The sequence below is a fragment of the Musa acuminata genome, chromosome BXJ1-9 (assembly GCF_036884655.1).
Source record: "Musa acuminata AAA Group cultivar baxijiao chromosome BXJ1-9, Cavendish_Baxijiao_AAA, whole genome shotgun sequence".
NCBI lineage: Eukaryota > Viridiplantae > Streptophyta > Magnoliopsida > Zingiberales > Musaceae > Musa > Musa acuminata.
In genome coordinates, this window is record NC_088335.1 from 9139995 (window position 1) to 9159480 (window position 19486).

The following is a 19486-nucleotide window of genomic DNA, read 5'->3' on the forward strand; positions in this document are numbered from 1 at the left end:
CTCCTTTTAGGAGGAATCCAAAAGACCATCTCTCTCACCAAATTTGATGCCCTCGCACGATCGAGATTGAACTAAACCGTATCGATTTTTGAGTCACTGACACAAAGGACTATAACACTCTGTGTATATAATGTTAAAAAAATCATTCAATATGAATAAGTTAGATTTTATTTTGTATGTAAGCGCTTGAATCAAATCTATGTTCAATGTCTTAGCCTATCATATGTTGAGTGTCAGGAAGACAATGAAACTTGATAGATGACCTTGTAAAATAGATGCTCGAGGCTATTGCCCTATAGACATAGCTGGTGAGTTTGTTTATAACGTACTAGTAACCATTGGTGATGAAAATTAACTAATGGAATAATTATGTGGAATGATCGATCATTATTAAACCATGGAGTCATACACTAAGTCAAATGTTATAATCATGAGGTAACGACTCACGATGATGAAGACTATCACTCATTGTGTAAGGGCGAGTAGACCTCCATGCCAATATCAGAGTCATCATCCCTGTATGATAGTGATCTAGCAAACATGCCACGTTGACAAGATATTCAACTAATAACATGTCATTGGGTTACCTACATGTTGAATCCCCTTATACTACTCATTGTATTTCAACATAAACGGATCCAAATATGATATCTTATTCAATGGATTATTTAACTGTGTCATTTGTTCCCTATCTAGATTTATTAGTTTTGGATCATTCAAAAGATGCTTGATGGTCAACTTTGACTATGTCATATTGAGCAACTCTTTATAGTTAGATTAAATCATATTATTATCGTTGGGTACTTTATGGCCAAATTCAATAATATTATTGTTCAACCATGCTTTGTGGTCAAACTTAACTATATTATTATTAGAGTTGAACTTGATTACATTGTCATCGGAGAATGCTTAGTAGCTAATTTGATCACATAATTATCGAGCGATGCTTCGTGATCCAATTTGATGACATCATCATCATAGCCCACTTTATGGCTGAATTCGATCACCCTATTGTCGAAGAATGCTTTTTGATCAAATTCAATCCTCTCATCGTTGATAGCTATTTCATAGCTAAATTTAATTGCATCATTGTCAGAAGACACTATATAGCCAAATTAGATCGTATAATCATCAAGCGTTACTCCACTAGATTTGATTACATCGTTGTTGAAGGATACTTCATGGTCGGGTTTGGCACATCATCTAGTGATGTTTTATGATTAGATTCAATCATATTATAATCGAGTTACCATGCCTTATTATTCCATACGCCACTTGTGCCATTTGTCACTTTGATTCTAACTTGCGTAGCGAGCACTATAGGAATTCAAATACACTCCGTGTGATTCATTATCATCGATCTCATCGTTTGATGTGTCATATCTATTATTTATTTTTATTACTTTGGATTTCGACCATAGTAACATGCATTGTGATAGTTTGGATCTTCTCATGATCCACTATGATCACTTTAGTTTTATGAAAGTTACCATAGTGATTATAGCATTTAATCTGATTTGATTCGATTTATAATGATCATGATAATTTCTTTATGGTTGTCTTTAGTAGACCAATCGAAGAGCTCCATGTTGCATTTAGCTAAATTAATGGGACTCCGAGGAGATCGTAGACAATTAATTGCCCCTAACTTATATATGACTATCATACTATTTGCCCAAACAATAAATGGTAAGTCTATTGAAATATGATTAGTCATCATTTATCTTTATTAGTCTAAGCACAAAGACTTTTAAAAAAAAAATTATTTTGAGTGAACCCCATATAGTTTTGGCCCTTTGGGATAAGATCCCTTATGATTTTGCCCTATAGAGATGGACCTCAAAAAACACCTCTAAGATAGATAATTCTAATGTTTCTAAGTCCTTAATTTCCTGCTCTTAAGTGCTTATAGGAAAGTCAAGATCACTTGATCCCTACTTGAAATGCCATTTAATCAATCCTTATTTATCTTTATTGGTCCATGCGATGGTTGATAAGAAATTATTCAATTTAGATGGACCCCACAACCACCTCTAAATATTTTGTTTTTCTACTCAAAGCATATTCTCATATGACTTTGATGCTCATTTTATTTCTCTTACTATTCAATCAATCAATCGATGTGAATATTTTCCTTGATATTCAACCGATATGAAACTAAACATTTTTATTCATTAAAGAAATCTTCATCATTATGTATGTTGATAGCTCTTTTATGTATTGGATTAATCCTTTTATAGTGATAAATTATCTTAAAACCAATTATGTCACTGGTCACAAGCCTCTTCTCCGGTCGCAGGCGATCTAACACGAAGCACTTGCGTATCCACCGCCATCTGTTACACCACTCACATCTAACTACCACAGCAAGGTGGACAAAACCCCACGTAGCCATATCCTTGGCCGTCCGATCTCGTTCCCTCCGAGCGACGTATCACCGCCGTCCGAGACGCCCCGTCCGCCATCACGAGGACTCGAGACGCTCCCGTAGTCCACCCAGCATACATGCGAGTCCCGTGACTCGAGTTACAATGACCGCGTCGCCACCCATGGCTCACGTGACACCGCATCTCTGCGCCCCACTCTCTATCTGGTGCTTCGCGGGCCGCCCACTTAACGGGAATGTCCGTCGCATCCGTCCGTAAATAAGGGTATATCCAAGAGTGCCATCGTTGATTTAGGTTTCGACGCGGTTCCCGCTCTCCCGCTTCCACAGCCACCGCACCGCCGTCCGCATGGCCACGAAGCCCAGCCACCGTCTCAGCGTCCGCTCCTCCTCCGCCAACCGCCTCGCCCCGCCGGTCGCCCCGCAGCTGGGCACCCGGCCCACCCCCGCGATCCCCGACGCGCATCTGGAAGCGTCTAACTCCTCGTCGACAACGGCGGCAGGAGACGACAGGGCGCGAACCGCCTTGGACGCTGAGAACCGTCCGCCCTCCGTGATGATCATCTCCCTCCGCAGGAAAAGCATATCCGTCGGTCGGAGGTCGCTCCATCGGTCCACGCGCACGTCGGCGTCCGAAACCACGATGCGATGGCTGTGCCGCCACTCGAATGCCTCGCTGTCCTCCGCCGCCTCCGCCAGGAGGAGCGCGTCCTTCCGAACCGTCGGGGCATGGGCGGCGGTGGCGCAGCCGGGGCAATCCACCGAGCGCCTCCGTCTCGGTTCGGCTGGGTGCACCACGATCTCGAGCGGCTCGCTCGTCCTCTCTCCGGCCGAGGAGTGCCGCCCGGAGATCCTGCGCCCGAATGGGTTCGGCACGGCCGTGGCGGTCGCATCACCGCGCCCCTTGACCTCGGCCTTCTCCCCGCCGCCGTGCGGCTCCGGTTCCTGTAGAGGAAAGAGGAGGACGTCCTCTGGGTCCACGCGGACGCGGCAGAGCGGGCAGGTGGAGTGGGCGTCGAGCCATGTGTCGACGCACTCGACGTGGAAGCTGTGGCGGCACTTGGGCAGCAAACGGAGCACCTCTGCGGGCTCGAACCGGCTCAAGCACACCGCGCACTCCAGGCCCTCCTTCTGCCCCTGCAGCGATCCGAACCGGAAGACTGGGAGCGACTCCACCACCGCGTGATCCACCCCGGAATGCCGCCTCTCAGATGCGGAGGTCAGGGGCCCCCCGGTGGCGCTGCGGCCCCTGCCATAGGAGGCGGTGCTGAGCTTGCAATGCCGGGCGTAGAGGAGGAGGAGGAAGGTAAGGCAAAAGATGATAGTAACGACTCCGACGATGATAGCGATGCCAGGACGGAGCGGGACAGCGAAGGAGGAAGGCCGGGCAGAGGGCCAGGGGCTAGGGGCGGCGCCGGCGTCATCACCCGCTGCCTCGAGGAGGAGACGAGGTTGTAGGTGGGAGACGAGTGCCAATTGGCGGTGGTGGAGCGTCATGATCTCCCTCGGCTTCGAGGGGAGGCGAGGACGGATGGAGTTATATCTAGCAAGGCCGGTGACGGGACTGACTCCGTGGGTGAGGAGAGAGAACGAGGAACAAAGGACGACAAAGGCATCAGCTACTCAATCTCATAACTGAATGGGTCCCGTCTTGCTTTCGTATACCGATGGTGAGAGTATGGGACCGACGCGTCGCCACTCGAAGCGCTCGTGGCAGGGCGGGCTGGTGTAGCACTGGGAAACCGGTGAGCGCACCACTAATGTCGGGAATCTGCCATCTGGGAGGGGAGCAGGACTTGGCCCGTGTTTCGAGCACGGAAACGGCGTTGAAGGGTTCGGGTCTATGATGGGATAACTGCTTTTGTCCTTAGACCCGCGTCACTCCGATCCGGTTCATACTTCGACCCGGTCCATTCATCAATCAGATTGGACAATTAAATACAGATTTGTGAAATGTGGATGGAAGTGAAGGAAAGAAAAATGAATCATGACTTGATCCGAGCTGAGGGTTCATTTCATTCATCTGTGCACAGGATGATGAACGGAAACAGTGGCAAGGAATCCCATACTTCCCCGGTGATTGCTGCCTCTGTCAACGCCACAGCATGCTACGTGCAAAAGTGCAAGGTGTTAAGATCAAGCCAAATCAAAGTAAGATGGGAAATCGGCAGATCATTAGATCAACTCGGGTCGGTTCTGGAGTTGGCAGAGCATGGAGAGAGACAAAGTAAGAACCGACGGGGCCACCTTTTCCAAGGTGATAGAATTAATTAATCCCAGAAAGACAAGGCATAAACAATCTGCATACTGTAGATGTCATAAGCTCTCTTCAATCAGAGAGAGGGATACACAGCTTTCTAAGGACGGACTGAGGCTGATGATAAAGGAACAAAATTGTCACTGTATCGCATGTCACCACGACGGCTATCCTGCGAAGGAAAATAATTATGAAGTCTCGGATGCGCCTCCGATGCTCGACATAAAAATCCCGTACGAAACCATGCGAGTAAGTAGGTCGTACGCGTGAGGCGTTATCCGTCGGTGCAGCGTTGTGCCGACGTAAATTAGCGCATCATAGTTCCCGAAGCATTTAATTCGTACATGTACAAACATATACGTTTAGTTTTCAATCATCGAGTGAAGTGATGCGTCACGTCCGCGGTGAGACCAAACAGCAGAACTCTTTATTGTTGCAGTGTTTTGCATTTATACACCTTAACAAGTTGATTGATTGAAAGTACCAGGGTAAGGTCGTACTGGCTGCAAGAGTTATTTCAACTGCTAACTTTTGGACAACTCATGGCGGTGACTTGTCGTGTTCGGCTGCGGCTTATGTGACGGGAACACAGCATACATGGGTTTCCAGTTCGTAAGGTGTTTTCTTTTTGTTGATGCTACATTTAAGTGTCCCATGATTCGGACTTGATGATGGTAAGGAAACAACTGTAGACAAGAATTCCGTAGGTGGTTCGCAGCTGATGTGGATGTTGGGCCACTCAAAGCCTAGCCCCCGTTTATGTCTTGATTAGGGCTGGCCCACTCTCGACTAGTTCCCTGGGCCATGTCATCCACACAGACACGGGTTCAGCCCGTATGGTCTGCAGGACGTGGGAGCATACGCTGGTGGAGTGTCTTGGATGTGGGAAGACGGAGCAGGAAATCGAAAAAACACCTAGGAAAAATAAGGTTTTGATCAATATATTATCAACAAATCTCCTAGTGGGGGATTAAGAGCTCACTGGATCCATTGCCCTCCATGGATCTTTTGGCTTAACTCTCTTTCAATACCGAAGCCCGCCCTTTGTTTCTTGAACTCCTAACGCTAGACTCCGGTACTCTCTTATTGTCCTTGTTGACTTACTGAATTGAATCTAGCATAATATGGATCTTATTAAACAAACTGTGGAACTCACTAATGCATAACCTCTCTCTGGTGTCGGCAAACTCACCATTTGAATTGCGAGTTAAGTCACATACGAGAGAAGGGCTACACGTAACAGTTGACTACTTTCTATATTAGGGGATAGCTATCAAGTGTTCCTGGCCACCTGAAAACTAAAATCCCGCATCTAGAGGTGCTTGGTGGATCAGTTAAAGGTGATATAGGTTCTAAAGAATTGGATCTTATACATAAAAATAAAAACAAACAATTTAAGGTCGATCTTTGTGAAGAAACCTAAAATAACACAAGATGATCACCTTATCACGAAGCTCAAAATTAAACTTGAGTTCTATTTCTTTGGCAATAAAAACATCTTTTGGAAACTTTTTTTTTATTTTATATACCTTATATATATTTTCCATTAATGCCTCAATAATTACTCTATATATACCTTCTTTTGCCAGTAGTGACTCATATATATAACTGTAATTATCTTCAATCATTTTCTTTTTTCCCTACCCTTGTTACATCTTCTTTCCTAGTTTATGCTTTCTTTATTGTTGTTTTTTCTTGTTCTCCCACTCTCTCTCATCCCTGTTCTTTTCATAATAATTCTGTTTTCTCATCATCACATTTCTTTCCTCTCGTTAATTCACAGTACATACTATTGTCCTTCAACGCAAAAAGGTTTAACTTTTATCTTATAATCATCAAGTTTCTCCAATTCATTCTATGAAGATGAGGAACTGTACAACGGTTTCTTTGTTATAAATTTTTTAACATATTTTAATATATAAAATAATTTATACTAGTAAAATCCGACGGTTTGACTGACTTAGTTGCTTGATGGTTGACCAGATAACTTTTTTTCGATAGGAAATAACAATTACGGTCATTGGATACGTGGCAACGTACTAACATTTCCTCTATATGGAGGCAATTCTTTTCTCGCGAGGGATCCGGGCTCGTCGCTTCCCAGTCACAGACAACGACACTACGACAACGCGTGCTTGTCAAAGTCCATCTCTGAGGACAATCTAAGAACAGCTGTAAAGCCCACCCACACCGTCACGTGGAGAGACCCTCCATTCGCTCACCCTGTAACACGCCACGAAGTTTTCCCCCACCCATCTAACCGTCAACCTTTCGCCTCACCCGGCCGTTTGTGATTATAGGAACGAACGAATGGGGGGGCCCGCATGCTTTCACGTCGAACGTGGACAGGCGGGCAACGTATTAATGGGGCTTCGGTGTAATGCAAATAAAAAAAAAGAGTTGCGTGAGGATCGCGTCGTACCTGGTGAGGCCACCTGGTCGGTGGCAATCAGTCGGAGGAGGAGCCGCCCGATTTGGTGCACTATCATCACAAGCTGGCCGGCCAAACTCGAAAGGAAAGCCGGTCGGCGCCTTCCTCCGAGGCCGCTCCACCTCTGAAAACAACAGTATGATAGCCGCGTCCGCCACCCCGTGTCTCCAGCACAACGCCAACCCATAGATTGTTAATTAGAAGATAGAACCGCCCCCAAAAGCTTCTGCCATCTCCTCTCCTATATAACGGCCCCAACCCCATCCCGTCTTCCTCACTCTCATCACATCTTCCATTACCGACCTCGTCTTCTCCTCCATCTCCTCTGCCGTCACGCGCCATGGCATTAAGGTTTTTGTTGCTGGTTTCCTCCATGGTGGCCATTGCCTCGGCTGGCTTCCACCAGAACTTTGACATCACCTGGGGCGAGGGCCATGCCAAGTTCCTCGACAATGGCCAGCTCCTCACGCTCTCCCTCGACAAGGCCTCGGGCGCCGGCTTCCAGTCCAAGGATGAGTACCTCTTCGGCAAGATCGACATGCAGATCAAGCTCGTCCCCGGGAACTCCGCCGGCACTGTCACCGCCTACTACGTGAGTTCGCTGTGCATTTGATTCTCTCATCTCTTCGTGGCTGTAGTTGTGGGAAGCTGATGTCTTGAGCTATATGGTTCGTCCTTGCAGCTATCTTCCGAAGGACCGGCTCATGATGAGATCGACTTCGAGTTTCTGGGGAACCTCAGCGGAGACCCGTACACTCTGCACACCAATGTGTTCGCACAGGGGAAGGGGAACAGGGAGATGCAGTTCAAGCTCTGGTTTGATCCCACCAAGCAGTTCCACACCTACTCCATCCTCTGGAACCCAGGGCACATCATGTAAGTAGTCGAGTTGTATGTGCGTAAGTATGAACTTAACCACGAGCGGGGTAGAAATCGTATCTTACCATGGTTTTGTCTATGATGGTTTCAGCTTCATGGTCGATGGAACTCCTATCAGAGACTTCAAGAACCTGGAATCGAGGGGCGTTGCCTTCCCCAAGAACCAACCCATGAGGATCTACTCCAGCCTCTGGAACGCCGATGATTGGGCCACCAGAGGCGGGCTCGTCAAGACCGACTGGACGAAGGCACCCTTCGTTGCCTCTTACAGAAACTTCAACGCCGACGCATGTGTTCCGGCTTCCGGTAGGTCACGCTGCGACTCCGCCAAAAGTGGCTGGTGGAACCAAGAGCTGGATTCCGCGAGCCATGCGAGGATGAGATGGGTGCAGAAGAACTACATGATCTACAACTACTGCAACGACGTCAAGCGGTTTCCTCAGGGCCTGCCTCCGGAGTGCTCCATAGCTTGAAGAGGATACCAGAAACACGACCAGATCCATTCTTTCGTTCATTTTGTCTGCATCCATCAGTTGTTTGTTAATAGTCAAGATACTCGATCTAAATTGATACCACTATGAGATTTAAGGTAAATTATAACACAAACGTTTTACTTTGTATCGATTTAGTTTTTGTTCCTATTTGCGTGAAAACAGTCATCATCAAGCAGCAAACAACACAGTGCAAGAACATAATTTGAAATCTAGCTAAGAGAAGATAATTACTCATGCAAATAGCTGAAGAATTTGGCATCTAACCATGCCTAAGCCTTAATTCTTAGGATGACGATTTGAAGCCTGGTTATCCCGTCCATAGGTTTTATTGATTGGTTTTGACATTATCATGTAACTGGTGAAACTTAAATATGATGCCTGAGAATAACCAAAATTTGAATTCTTTTGTAAATTAGTCCACAAATAGCTGCACCAAATCATCGCAGAATGCTATAGTTAGCGTAGAAAATCCTTAAAGTCGTCATTTCTTCTTCGTGCAGAGAAAGCAAGCTTGAGAGTGTCTCTAGTGTAACGCCCACTAAGAAATTGTGTATACAGCATACCTGAACTGGAGAAGATGTCTTGCACTGTCAATCAAAGTAAACTAAAGCCCACATGAAAACACTCGATGTCTGTGCTAATGCTATATGGAAGAGTCGCTACCTGAAGAATCCCTCAGTAAAGCAGCAGGGAAATGCACCAACAAAAGTTGGCCCTAAAAGAGCTCCTTCTCCTAGACAGCGTTTCTATTGTTTCAAAAAGTTGTGGATTCAGGAAAACAGCAAGTGAAAGACAGTGATGAACTTGATAGATAGAGTACATAATATACTCATAAAAAACCAGCAAAAACATAATATTAGTCCCAAGTACAAAGATAAAAGGGAACTCTAAACAATTGCCTATCCATCCTGTTTATTCACCAATCTAGTATATTAGAAATAAGAGACATTGCATTTATTTAAACACATATTCATCGAAGTTATGAAATAGTAAATATCTTTCACGCAAACTTCTGCAGTGGTTTTTTTACTACTCCGAAATGTGTAGATGCGTCAAACTTTTGATATTTATCCATGTAAGCATGCTCAACATTAGTTTTATTAAATTTAGGTAATCAATATTCACTCACCAATATTTGGTGACTAAGGAATTGCAAAGACAGCCTCCCATCCAGCTGATGAAATCCGCAAGATACAGCCATGTAAATTAATGATCTTGCTGTTTCTTCTCTGTCCTGTTATTCTGAAAAAAAGAAAATCACTGGTTGCATGAAAGTGAAGCTTAGTAGAACATCTAAAAAGCTGTGATAACTAAAACATGATGATTATTAATCAGTTACCTAAAGCTAAGTGCATAGGGCAATGGGATAACCGGATATAACTACCACAAAACCAAGAGTTTATGATACTTGTAATAATACATAAACTTAAAATCAAAGTTCACATAGGCAGTTTACAACCATGGAAAAAAAGAGAAATTACACAATTAAATCAATTCAGAGGCTATGATACACAAAAAATCCTTTCTGACTGTGTATGCATTAACCAAAAGGCAATAGGACAAATGCATTTGCCCTTAGTAACAAGTTGAGAAAATACTTTAGTGTACTTCTTTTAATAAACATGCTGCTAACTGGACCTAAAAGAAGACATCTCGTATATAACTCGTTTCTTCCATAAAGCAAATCTCTATCACTTGATTAAAAAGTTATAAGTTCTCTTAAAGTTACGGTAAAGTACAAGCTGAAGTCATGCCAACTTATGCTCACAAGCTTTCTGAAACACCAATTTAGATCAATGCCCATGAATATTAATTGAACTTGGAAACATACATAAATATTATCCTACTTATTCTTCTCTGTTGCCAATCAATTTGCTAACCATCTGGCTCATTGTAAGAGAAGACTTGCTTGCCTTAGCAGAAGATTGATGCCCTCAGATAATTCTCATTACGACTAAAGCATTTTGACTTAAAAGCATCAAAATTACATGAAAACTGAAAAAAAAATAGAGAGGGTATGTTAGTCATAGATTTTTTGGTTGATAACTAAACATGACATGGAAAGCTGAAGTTTCTATAGGTGAAGAGAAGAACTAATATGATAAATTTTAGTTTTTTCCTTCACTGATGTAATAAGTTGTCTCCCGAAAGGACACTATTCCTGCCACCTGAAAAAATATGGATAACAATAAAGTTTATTTTGGAAGAAAGCATCTATAGTGTATAAAACTTGTTTCCATAGTTATTGGAGCTATGTTAACTATTTCCAAGGCTATTATGGTCCTGAAGTTAAAGACAATATGAGCAGCATAAATCATACCACAAGATAGTTGCAACATTGCCATGGTGATTAAAAGTGAAATACTAGATGACAATTATAAATATTGTAAGGACCAAAATAGTTGCAATCCACACCAGAACATTCATGTGCAAATAAGCAGTTGATGAGACCAGTTAGAGTATCGGTTTTGATCTACACACTTTTGGTGGTCGGTTTGGGAAGAAAACTAATTCTGACTCCTTCCTAATATATATAATTTATCATGGGATTTACACGGTGAATAAGTACATACTGTTGTTTTCAGAATTATTGTAAAAGCTATGAGTAAGAACCGTTTCCTGATTCTGACTCAGATAAATTCATTGCCAGTGATTTTGAGAACCCTGAAAAAGTAGATCTCGATTCAGCATACATCAAATTAGACAGTCGCTGCCTCATTAGAGTGCTGAAATTGGTGTGTCCACTACTAAAGGTACAGAAGATCATCTTCCGTCTCCAAGTACGCTTCTGGGTTTTTTCTATCTATTGCATCACGAATTTTAAGTTAAAATGGAAAACCATTACATCTAATACCATATTCACCCTCTCACGCGAATCACAAACGGAGACCTCCTCCTAAGGCAGTGATCGGTGAGCATATACAATCGATTTGTGCTTCTTCACACTAATGATGCACTTCTAAGCCCACCCAACACCACAGTTGAACCCATCATCGTCTTCGGATGGGTACATTGGTGGCATCTGCCGACGAGCGACAGTGGCGGCAACAGAGACAAGAAAATCGGGATACTACAACGGTTACCCAACGACGATCTGATTGACCATCGCTAGATTCCAAGTATTCATCACGCATATTGCACAAGGAAATCGAGATCAAGAAACCTGAGGAAGGGGGGCCTCCATTCAGGCGGCGATGGGCGAGAAGGGCTGCTGCCATGAGCGAATTTTACCCTGGGGATGGATTTGGGTTCCAGTGGCGGAAGAGGGATCGGAAGCAGGGCATAAGAGGAATGAGGGAATCGGCGAAAAAGCTAGGGTTTGTGGGGTGGAGAGAAGACGAAGCGATGGAGGGAAACTCTCGGAGGACGCGTTCGAACTGATGATGGTGCGATGCGGTCAGTATGAATGGCGGGCCGAGAAGTCCGTTCACCGCCGGTGAGATTTAGCTTAGGATTCAGTGTTGTAAACGTAACGCCGAGTTGCGCATTACGTTCACCGACAGTATAGTTACCACCGTTGGGAATAATATCGTTGTTGCCGAAAGCAGTACACTCAGGAAGAGAAACAACGATTGCAGAACTCGAAAGCATCCTCTCCTGCAGTGGCTTTGTCCCTCCTTACACGAACAAGCTCAAGGGCTCTCTTTGCTCCTCCTCTGTCTCCTCTTCAACTCCCTGATGACCTCCCCCCACAAGCAAAACCCTATGCTTCTCAGCCTTATAGCCCTTGTCGCCTGCAAGCTGGAATTTAATGTCCCCAGGCTTTTGTTGTGATGAAGAGAATGGAACGGGAATGGAATCGATACAATAACCCTTTTGTTGTCGGGTCCCTGTTGTTCTATTCGCCTCCTTCAATTCTCTGCACGCAAGCAAAAGAATTGAAGATCCATTAATGCGGTTTGGTGGAGTTACTGATCGAGGGATGTAAAGCTACGCATCATATATACAAGTGTAAGTCCGAGGAACGGCAGTAAATGCCTTCTTTGACTCCTCCTGGTTCCCCGTTCCTCCTCTCCGCTCCTGTCTCCCGGCCCTCATGCGGCATCTCTCTATCTGCCTGAGGTGTCTACCGCTGCAAGGGCTAAGCGCAATGAGGAAGATACGGGCTCCGGCTGCCTTGGTTACGTGCTTAATTCTAGTCGTCGCCGGCATCTGTTCGCACGGTTTCGCTGGAGAGGTCGAGGGGAAGCGCCGTCACGCAACGGAAGCCGAGAAGAGGCTGGAAAACGAGTCCGCTGTGGGTGTTGCTACCGTCGCCCTTCATCGGTGCAGATCGAAGAAGACTGAACTCTGTGGCTATCTAGTTCGAGCAAAGCAGAAGGTTGACGACGACAAGAGGGCTGTTCCTACTGGCCCAAATCCCTTACACAATAGATGAGGAGGAAGATGAGGGAGAAGAATAAGTACTCCTCTTCCGCTTGTTTTTCTTCTACGTATAGAGAGGAAACAGTGATAGTTTCTTCTCTTTCTTTCGGTAGTTCATTGCATATGAGGGTTTAAAGCTCAAAAACCTTGTGCTTCATGATGTTTCAACTGGTTGTGATGAAGGTTTACTCTCATGAAGTTCTTGGAGATTATTAATGATGTTTGTCTAGGAAGACAGTCAGTGGACTCATTCATAATGATGGCTGATACAATCCACTTTCACTAAAGAAGAAAATTAATGGTTAATACCACTTATGATCTATAGTTTCTCTCCTACCTTTGAACTTATTACGCATGTTGAAGCTAAAGATGGCTTCTGATTTAACATTAGGGGTTTGTGTTTATCTTCTTCTTTCCCTCTCGTGAGAGGACTGCAATTTGCTTGAGGTGGAGGAAAAGCTGCTAACTTAAGAGAGAGAGAGAGAGAGAGAGGCTTTGGTATACGTGCTAAGGGCGTGAGAAGGTGGAGGAGAAGCTGTTTATATGGGACATGACTTGTAGAATTGTTGGCAGGGACGAGAAACGGGAGAGGAGCAAATGATTCCACCGTCATTGTGTGATTGACTTCGATGTTCATATATGGCAATATAATTATATAGTTCGCTGCGAGCCACGTCGTCTTCTTCTTCGAGTGGTTGCTTTGCGGTGCACTCATCTGCAGGCGGGGAGGGTCATTCGCGACGGAAGCGGTGACTGGAATCGTGCGCGATTTCAGCCGCACTCTATGGTATGCAATATAATTAAACTAAAAAAATATTTAATTGTATTTTATATTTTTATAAAGAATAAACACTGAAGGAATTAATTTTTTATAATATTTTAAAAAATATATTATGGATTTATAAGTAAATACACACATAGTATACATTGAATGTGTAAAGTACGACAAGCGGAAAAGATATATACTTATGTATTACTACTTATACTCCATGCAATTTAGTATACGAAAAATAGGAGATATACATACTATATATTATTATAATAGACTACCCGACAGGTGGCAACATCTATCCCGCTCGAACTACAATCATAATCATTATTGAATGGGATCTTATTTGACCAATATAATTCAAGGAATTAAAGAGAAAAAATCATAATCCTCAACTTATTTTTTTGCTTGTCTTTTCTTCTCGTCGACAAGAAAAATACTTACAGGATGATATAAAGTAAGCACACTAAGAATAATATCACTATCGAAATATAGTTTGGGTAAAGGCAATCAAAGAATATTCTCTAGAAAGAACAAAAGTATGATGGTGATGAGAAATCATTCTCTACTCATCTGGCCATCATCGTCGGGAGAAACCGCCTCCTTTAGTGGCCGCCGCCGCCGCAGCAGCAACTCGTCCACCACCTTCTGCATCGCTGCATCAGCGCCCGTGCCATCTCCATCGCAACCCATGAACAGCTCGGCGATCTCTGCAGGTGTCATGTTGACCTCCTTCAGCAGTGCCTCCACGTCCGCCATCAGCTCGTGCTCCTCCCCCACCTCTAGATAGTTCCGTGCTAGCACTCGGAATGCTTCCGGCTGGCAATAGGATAGGTGGATTTGTCGGTCCATCCGGCCCGGTCGGAGCAGGGCAGGGTCGAGCCGCTCCGGGTGGTTGGTGGTGAAGATCATGAGCCGCTCTCCCACGGATGACGACCATAGGCCGTCCACGAAGTTCAGCACACCGGAGAGGCTTATCGCCTCTTTCGCAGTACTGAATTCTTTCTTCTCCTTCCGGTCGCTGAGGTCGAGGGCGCAATCGATGTCCTCGATGACAATGATGGACCTGGGGGTGGTGGATGCTAGGAGGCTACGGAGTTGGGAATTGGAGCTGACGGCAGTGAGCTCGAGGTCGAAGATGTCAAACTCGAGGAAGTTGGCAATGGCGGCCACAAGGCTAGTCTTGCCCGTCCCCGGCGGGCCATAGAGGAGGTAACCTCGCTTCCAAGATCGCCCGACACGAGCGTAGTAGTCTGCGCGACCGACGAAGCGGAGGAGGTCGCTGCGAATGTCATCACGGAGGGTCGGGTGGATGGCGAGGGTGTCCAAGTTGGAAGGGTGAGCGAAGGGCACGTAGGACCAGAGGTTGCAGTAGTTGGTTCCGAACTTAGCACTGTTAGTATAGAGGCGACGCTCGCGGGTCCTCAGGCGGATGGTCTTCACCTCCTTGAGGATATGGGGGATGTAGAAGGAGTCGACAACATGGCGATCCTGCTTAGGGAAAGATAGCTCGAGGAAGCATTCTTCATGTTCTCCGGAGCGTACGATTTTGGAGGTCCACTCGAGGGTGACGCCGCGGAATGTGTCATGGGTGGTGTGGCAGGGGGGGAGGAAGGCAGCGGGGTGGGAGGAGTCGCGACGCATGGAGAGGTGGAAGGTAGGGGCGTCGGCGATGCAGTGGTGACCGAGGTAGGTTTGGGCTGCACTGTAGAGCTCGTTGGACATGTCATCCTCGAACTTGTAGATGAGGATCGTGATGGTGTTCTGAGGCTTAGCTTGGATCAGGAGGCGATCGAGGAGGGAGTAGAGATAGCGGCGGAGCACATCAGGAAGGAAAGTGTCGATCGCCGTCCGTAGGAATAACACCGTTGCAAAGAGCGACGTCAGGGAACTCCAATCCCATGCCATCTCTCCGTGTCTATATTGTGTGCTTTATCGAGTCTCTATTTATCGTATCGACGTAACTATTAGAATTTGATTAGGACTGACCCAATAACGTTGCTATCCTGTCGAACATATCAATTGCAAGGAGGCCATTTTTATAGCATTCAATGCTTTCAATATATATATATATATATATATATATATATATATATATATATATATATATATATATATTATTTTGGACAGATATTATTTTTGTAATGATATTATTTTTGTCAATTGAAAAAGAGGCTCTGTTTTTATAATTGTATGAAAAGATGGAATGGCTATAAATATTATATTTCCTTGCAGAGAATTGTGTTCTAATCTTAATGGGCTAAAAATTCCTTAGATCTTTGAAAATAGGGTTTGTGGTATGTTTATCTGACGAAAGCTTATTGTAGTTTATTTACTGATATCTTTGCCTGTGGTAAAGAGTGACAACTCTTAAGGAATTTAATTCATACATGGTTGCTGACATGGGTGCAGATATATTTTTGCTAAAAAAATTAGCTTCAATTGTAAAGGGTGGGTCTTGAATTTAATTCATGCATGGTAAACAAAAAAGATTTTTTTTTCTTTTTTTCCTTTTACAACATCAGTTGCGAGCCCACGCATTTACGCAACGTATTGAAGATTAGATTCTCATATTTAATTTCTGTTTTTGTAAATCTAATTTATCATTCAAGATTAGATCGATACTTCATGACGTGAAGTCACTAGTAAGATACGTCTCACATGTACTATATTAAAGATTGATTTTCAATTATGTTATACCGATAAGAACATCAATATAAATAGTGATGATTATAACACTTCAAGTTATTCTTGTATTTATGATCTTAATTAAACTTATAAGAGTTTGATATGTATATTATTAAATATTTAATTTTAAATATTTTCAACTTATGGTTTAAACTTAATTATCTCATTAGATTTAGTATACAAAATTTATTTTAACATCAACCAACATCCTTCTCTAGCATTCTAATTATTGTTTTTTATTGATTTAAAATGGGAACCATGTTGTTCTTTGTCTTTTTATTCTAACAATATATATATATATAAAATGGTATCAAACGGTTCCCATTCATAGATGACAGGATGATGAGAAACCTTTTCCTCTACTCTCATCTCCTGCACCCAAAGCAGAGGTATCGCCATCGTCAAAGGACGCCGCCTCTTGCAGTCGCTGCTGCCTCTGCCGCAACTCGCCCACCACCTTCTGCATTGCGGTGTCCGCGCCTGCGTCATCTCCGTCGCACCCCACGAACACCTCGGCAATCTCCGCGGGTGTCATATTGACCTCCCCTAGCAGTGCTTCTGCCTCCGCCATCAGCTCGTGCTCCTCCACCTCCAGGTAGTTCCGTGCTAGCACTCGGAATGCTGCCGGGCAACAATAGGATAAGTGGATGTGTCGGTCCATCCGGCCCGGTCGGAGCAGGGCCGGGTCAAGCCGCTCAGGATGATTGGTGGTAAAGATCATGAGTCGCTCCCCTTCGGACGACGTCCATAGGCCATCCACGAAGTCTAGCACACAGGAGAGGTTTGTCGTCTCCTCCGCACCATCATGTTGTGTCTCTTCCTTTCGGTCGCTGAGGTCGAGGGAGCAATCGATGTCCTCGACGACGATGACAGACCGGGGGGTGGTGGATTCTAGGAGACGACGGAGTTCGAAACTGGAGTCGACAGCAGTAAGCTCGATGTCGAAAACGTCAAACTCGAGGAAGTTGGCGATGGCGGCCACAAGGCTTGTCTTGCCCGTCCCTGGCGGGCCATAGAGGAGGTAGCTTCGCTTCCAAGGTCGCCCGACACGAGCGTAGTAGTCCTGGCGACCGACGAAGCCGAGGAGGTCGGCGCGGATGTCATCACGGAGGGTTGGGTCGATGGCGAGGGTGTCCAAGTTGGAAGGGTGGGCGAAGGGCATAGAGGACCAGAAGCCGCCATCATCGTTTTCGAGGGCATTAGTGTAGAGGCGGCGCTCGCGGGTCATGAGAAGGATGCTCTCCGACTCATCGAGGATGTGGGGGATGTAGACGGAGCTAACAACATGGCGATGCTGTCGAGGGAAAGAGAGCTTGAGGTGGCGTTGTCTGTTCGAGGACTTCGTAGGGGAGCGTCCGATGTCGGAGCTCCATCGGAGGGGGATGCCGCGGAATGTGTCGTCGGTGGTGTGGTAGTCAGGGAGAAAGGCGATGGGGCGTGAGGAGCTACTACCCATGAAGAGGCAAACGGCGGCGGCATCAGCGACACAGTGGTGGCCGAGGTAGATCTGGGCAGCATAGTAGAGATCGTCGACAGTGCTGCCGTCATACTTATGGATGATGATGGTGGTTTCAGGGTCGAGTCTCGTCAGGAGGCGACGGAAGAGGGGAGCGGACGCAGCGGCGGAGCTCCTCAGGGAAGAAATCTCGGATCGCTGTCCTTAGGAATAACAGCGTCCCAAGCAGCGAACTCATGGAACTCCAATCCCATGCCATTTCTCTGTACGTCCATCCGGTGACATTTATATTTTATAGATGAGACAAATTATAATTCGATTAGGACTTGCGGTGCATATTATTATCGATTAGGACACATCAGATTTTTTGATGCCTAATGTCTCGTGCGTAGTTGCATCATATGTAACTTTGCTCCAATATCATATCATATGGTTCAAATATTTTTTGGCTTTCTGTTTTAGGACGAATGCATTGTATATGCAAAGGATAACATTTTAGGACACAAGTAAAATGAAGATAGGGTTTATCTTTTTTTCTCAAAAAAATTAACATTTTAGGATAGGGTTTATCTTTTTTTCTCAAAAAAATTAACATTTTAGGACACAAGGAAAAGAGGTATGAATTTAACGACTTTAGTGATTGATTTGATCATGCCCATAGTGCTTGACTAGGGTAATCTTGGTTTAGTTTAAGATTAGTTTAGGTAATATACTTGAAAAAAATATATTTTATATTATGATTATTAATACTTAGATTAAGGCATGGATGACTTAACGGTAAAATCAGGTTTGATCCATTCGAATTGATGTAATGATGTGAAAGATATTAATATTGGACATAGCGTGCGTGTCGAAGGTAAGGTATGAACAGAGGGATCGGTAGATTTAAGTTAAAAAAAAAATAGAGTCAAAATTAAGATGTGAAATTAATTGGTCAAAACTGAAAATGTTGCGAAACAAAAATATAGAATCCAAAAAAGAAAAAAAAAATGGTGGAAACCCCTAAGAAGATTTTGGTTACAATTTTGATTTGGCTTGACTATACCTACAGCCGCAATAGAAAGCACTAAATTGTCTGACAAAGATGAATCATCTCATGCATTGGTAATCTGTGGTTAGGAAGGTTAGCTAATGTTCTAAATCTGCCAATTTGACCATCAGAGATGGAAATTCCATTTGACCTTTTTGAATTGTGGAAGGCAGTCAATTTGACCATCATACATCAATTTGGATCCTGTGGAGACTGGAAACGCTTGTGGCCGGTCGTCCAAAAGAACTGAGACGGAGAGATTGCTTGGTATCCAAGATATATATCACTGAGCTGAGAGCATCCACCATGTGTACAGCCTATGCCACATACATGCATTCCAGCTTTTAATTGATATATATGTGGTCAAACAATAACATCGACAAAATGGTTAGTCTCTTTGGGCAAGAGTGTAATCTAGAACAGTATTCAAAAGTATCATATTTAAAACTGGAATGCATGTATGTGGCATAGGCCGTACACATGGTGGATGGTATCATATTTAAAACTTATTCATTGTCTTGTTTCATAAGTAGTATCACGTGAATGATAGATCACTTAAACTGTTTGTCATGAATCATTCAGAGCTTACAAAATCTATGAATGAATCATTCAAAACTTACGAAATATATGAATTTGTATTGTCGGCGTAAACATATAACACGACTTAGACAAAACTAAATAAGTCTATGACAATATGCTCATATTATCTTAAGCAATTTTTTCTTCATCTT

At 44.1% G+C, this 19486-nt stretch overlaps 3 protein-coding genes and 1 pseudogene across 3 annotated transcripts; 1 reads left to right on the plus strand and 3 right to left on the minus strand.

The window, feature by feature from the left end:
* Positions 1-2218: 2218 nt before the first annotated feature.
* Positions 2219-4635, minus strand: LOC135594260 (RING-H2 finger protein ATL43-like). Its single transcript, XM_065084659.1, has one exon. The coding sequence runs from the start codon at positions 3881-3883 to the stop codon at positions 2678-2680; it is 1206 nt and encodes a 401-aa protein (XP_064940731.1). The 5' UTR covers positions 3884-4635; the 3' UTR covers positions 2219-2677.
* A 2707-nt stretch (positions 4636-7342) lies between these two features.
* LOC135593061 (probable xyloglucan endotransglucosylase/hydrolase protein 23) lies at positions 7343-8573 on the plus strand. Its single transcript, XM_065082869.1, has 3 exons — positions 7343-7666; positions 7757-7950; positions 8045-8573. Exons 1-3 carry the CDS (start codon positions 7415-7417, stop codon positions 8424-8426), a joined length of 828 nt encoding a protein of 275 aa, XP_064938941.1. The 5' UTR covers positions 7343-7414; the 3' UTR covers positions 8427-8573.
* Positions 8574-14139: 5566 nt separating this feature from the next.
* Positions 14140-15489, minus strand: LOC103998128 (AAA-ATPase At3g28580-like). The gene has a single exon (XM_065084891.1). It carries the CDS (start codon positions 15487-15489, stop codon positions 14140-14142), a length of 1350 nt encoding a protein of 449 aa, XP_064940963.1.
* Positions 15490-16594: 1105 nt separating this feature from the next.
* LOC103998129 (AAA-ATPase At3g50940-like) lies at positions 16595-17984 on the minus strand (annotated as a pseudogene).
* Between the last annotated feature and the right edge of the window lie 1502 nt (positions 17985-19486).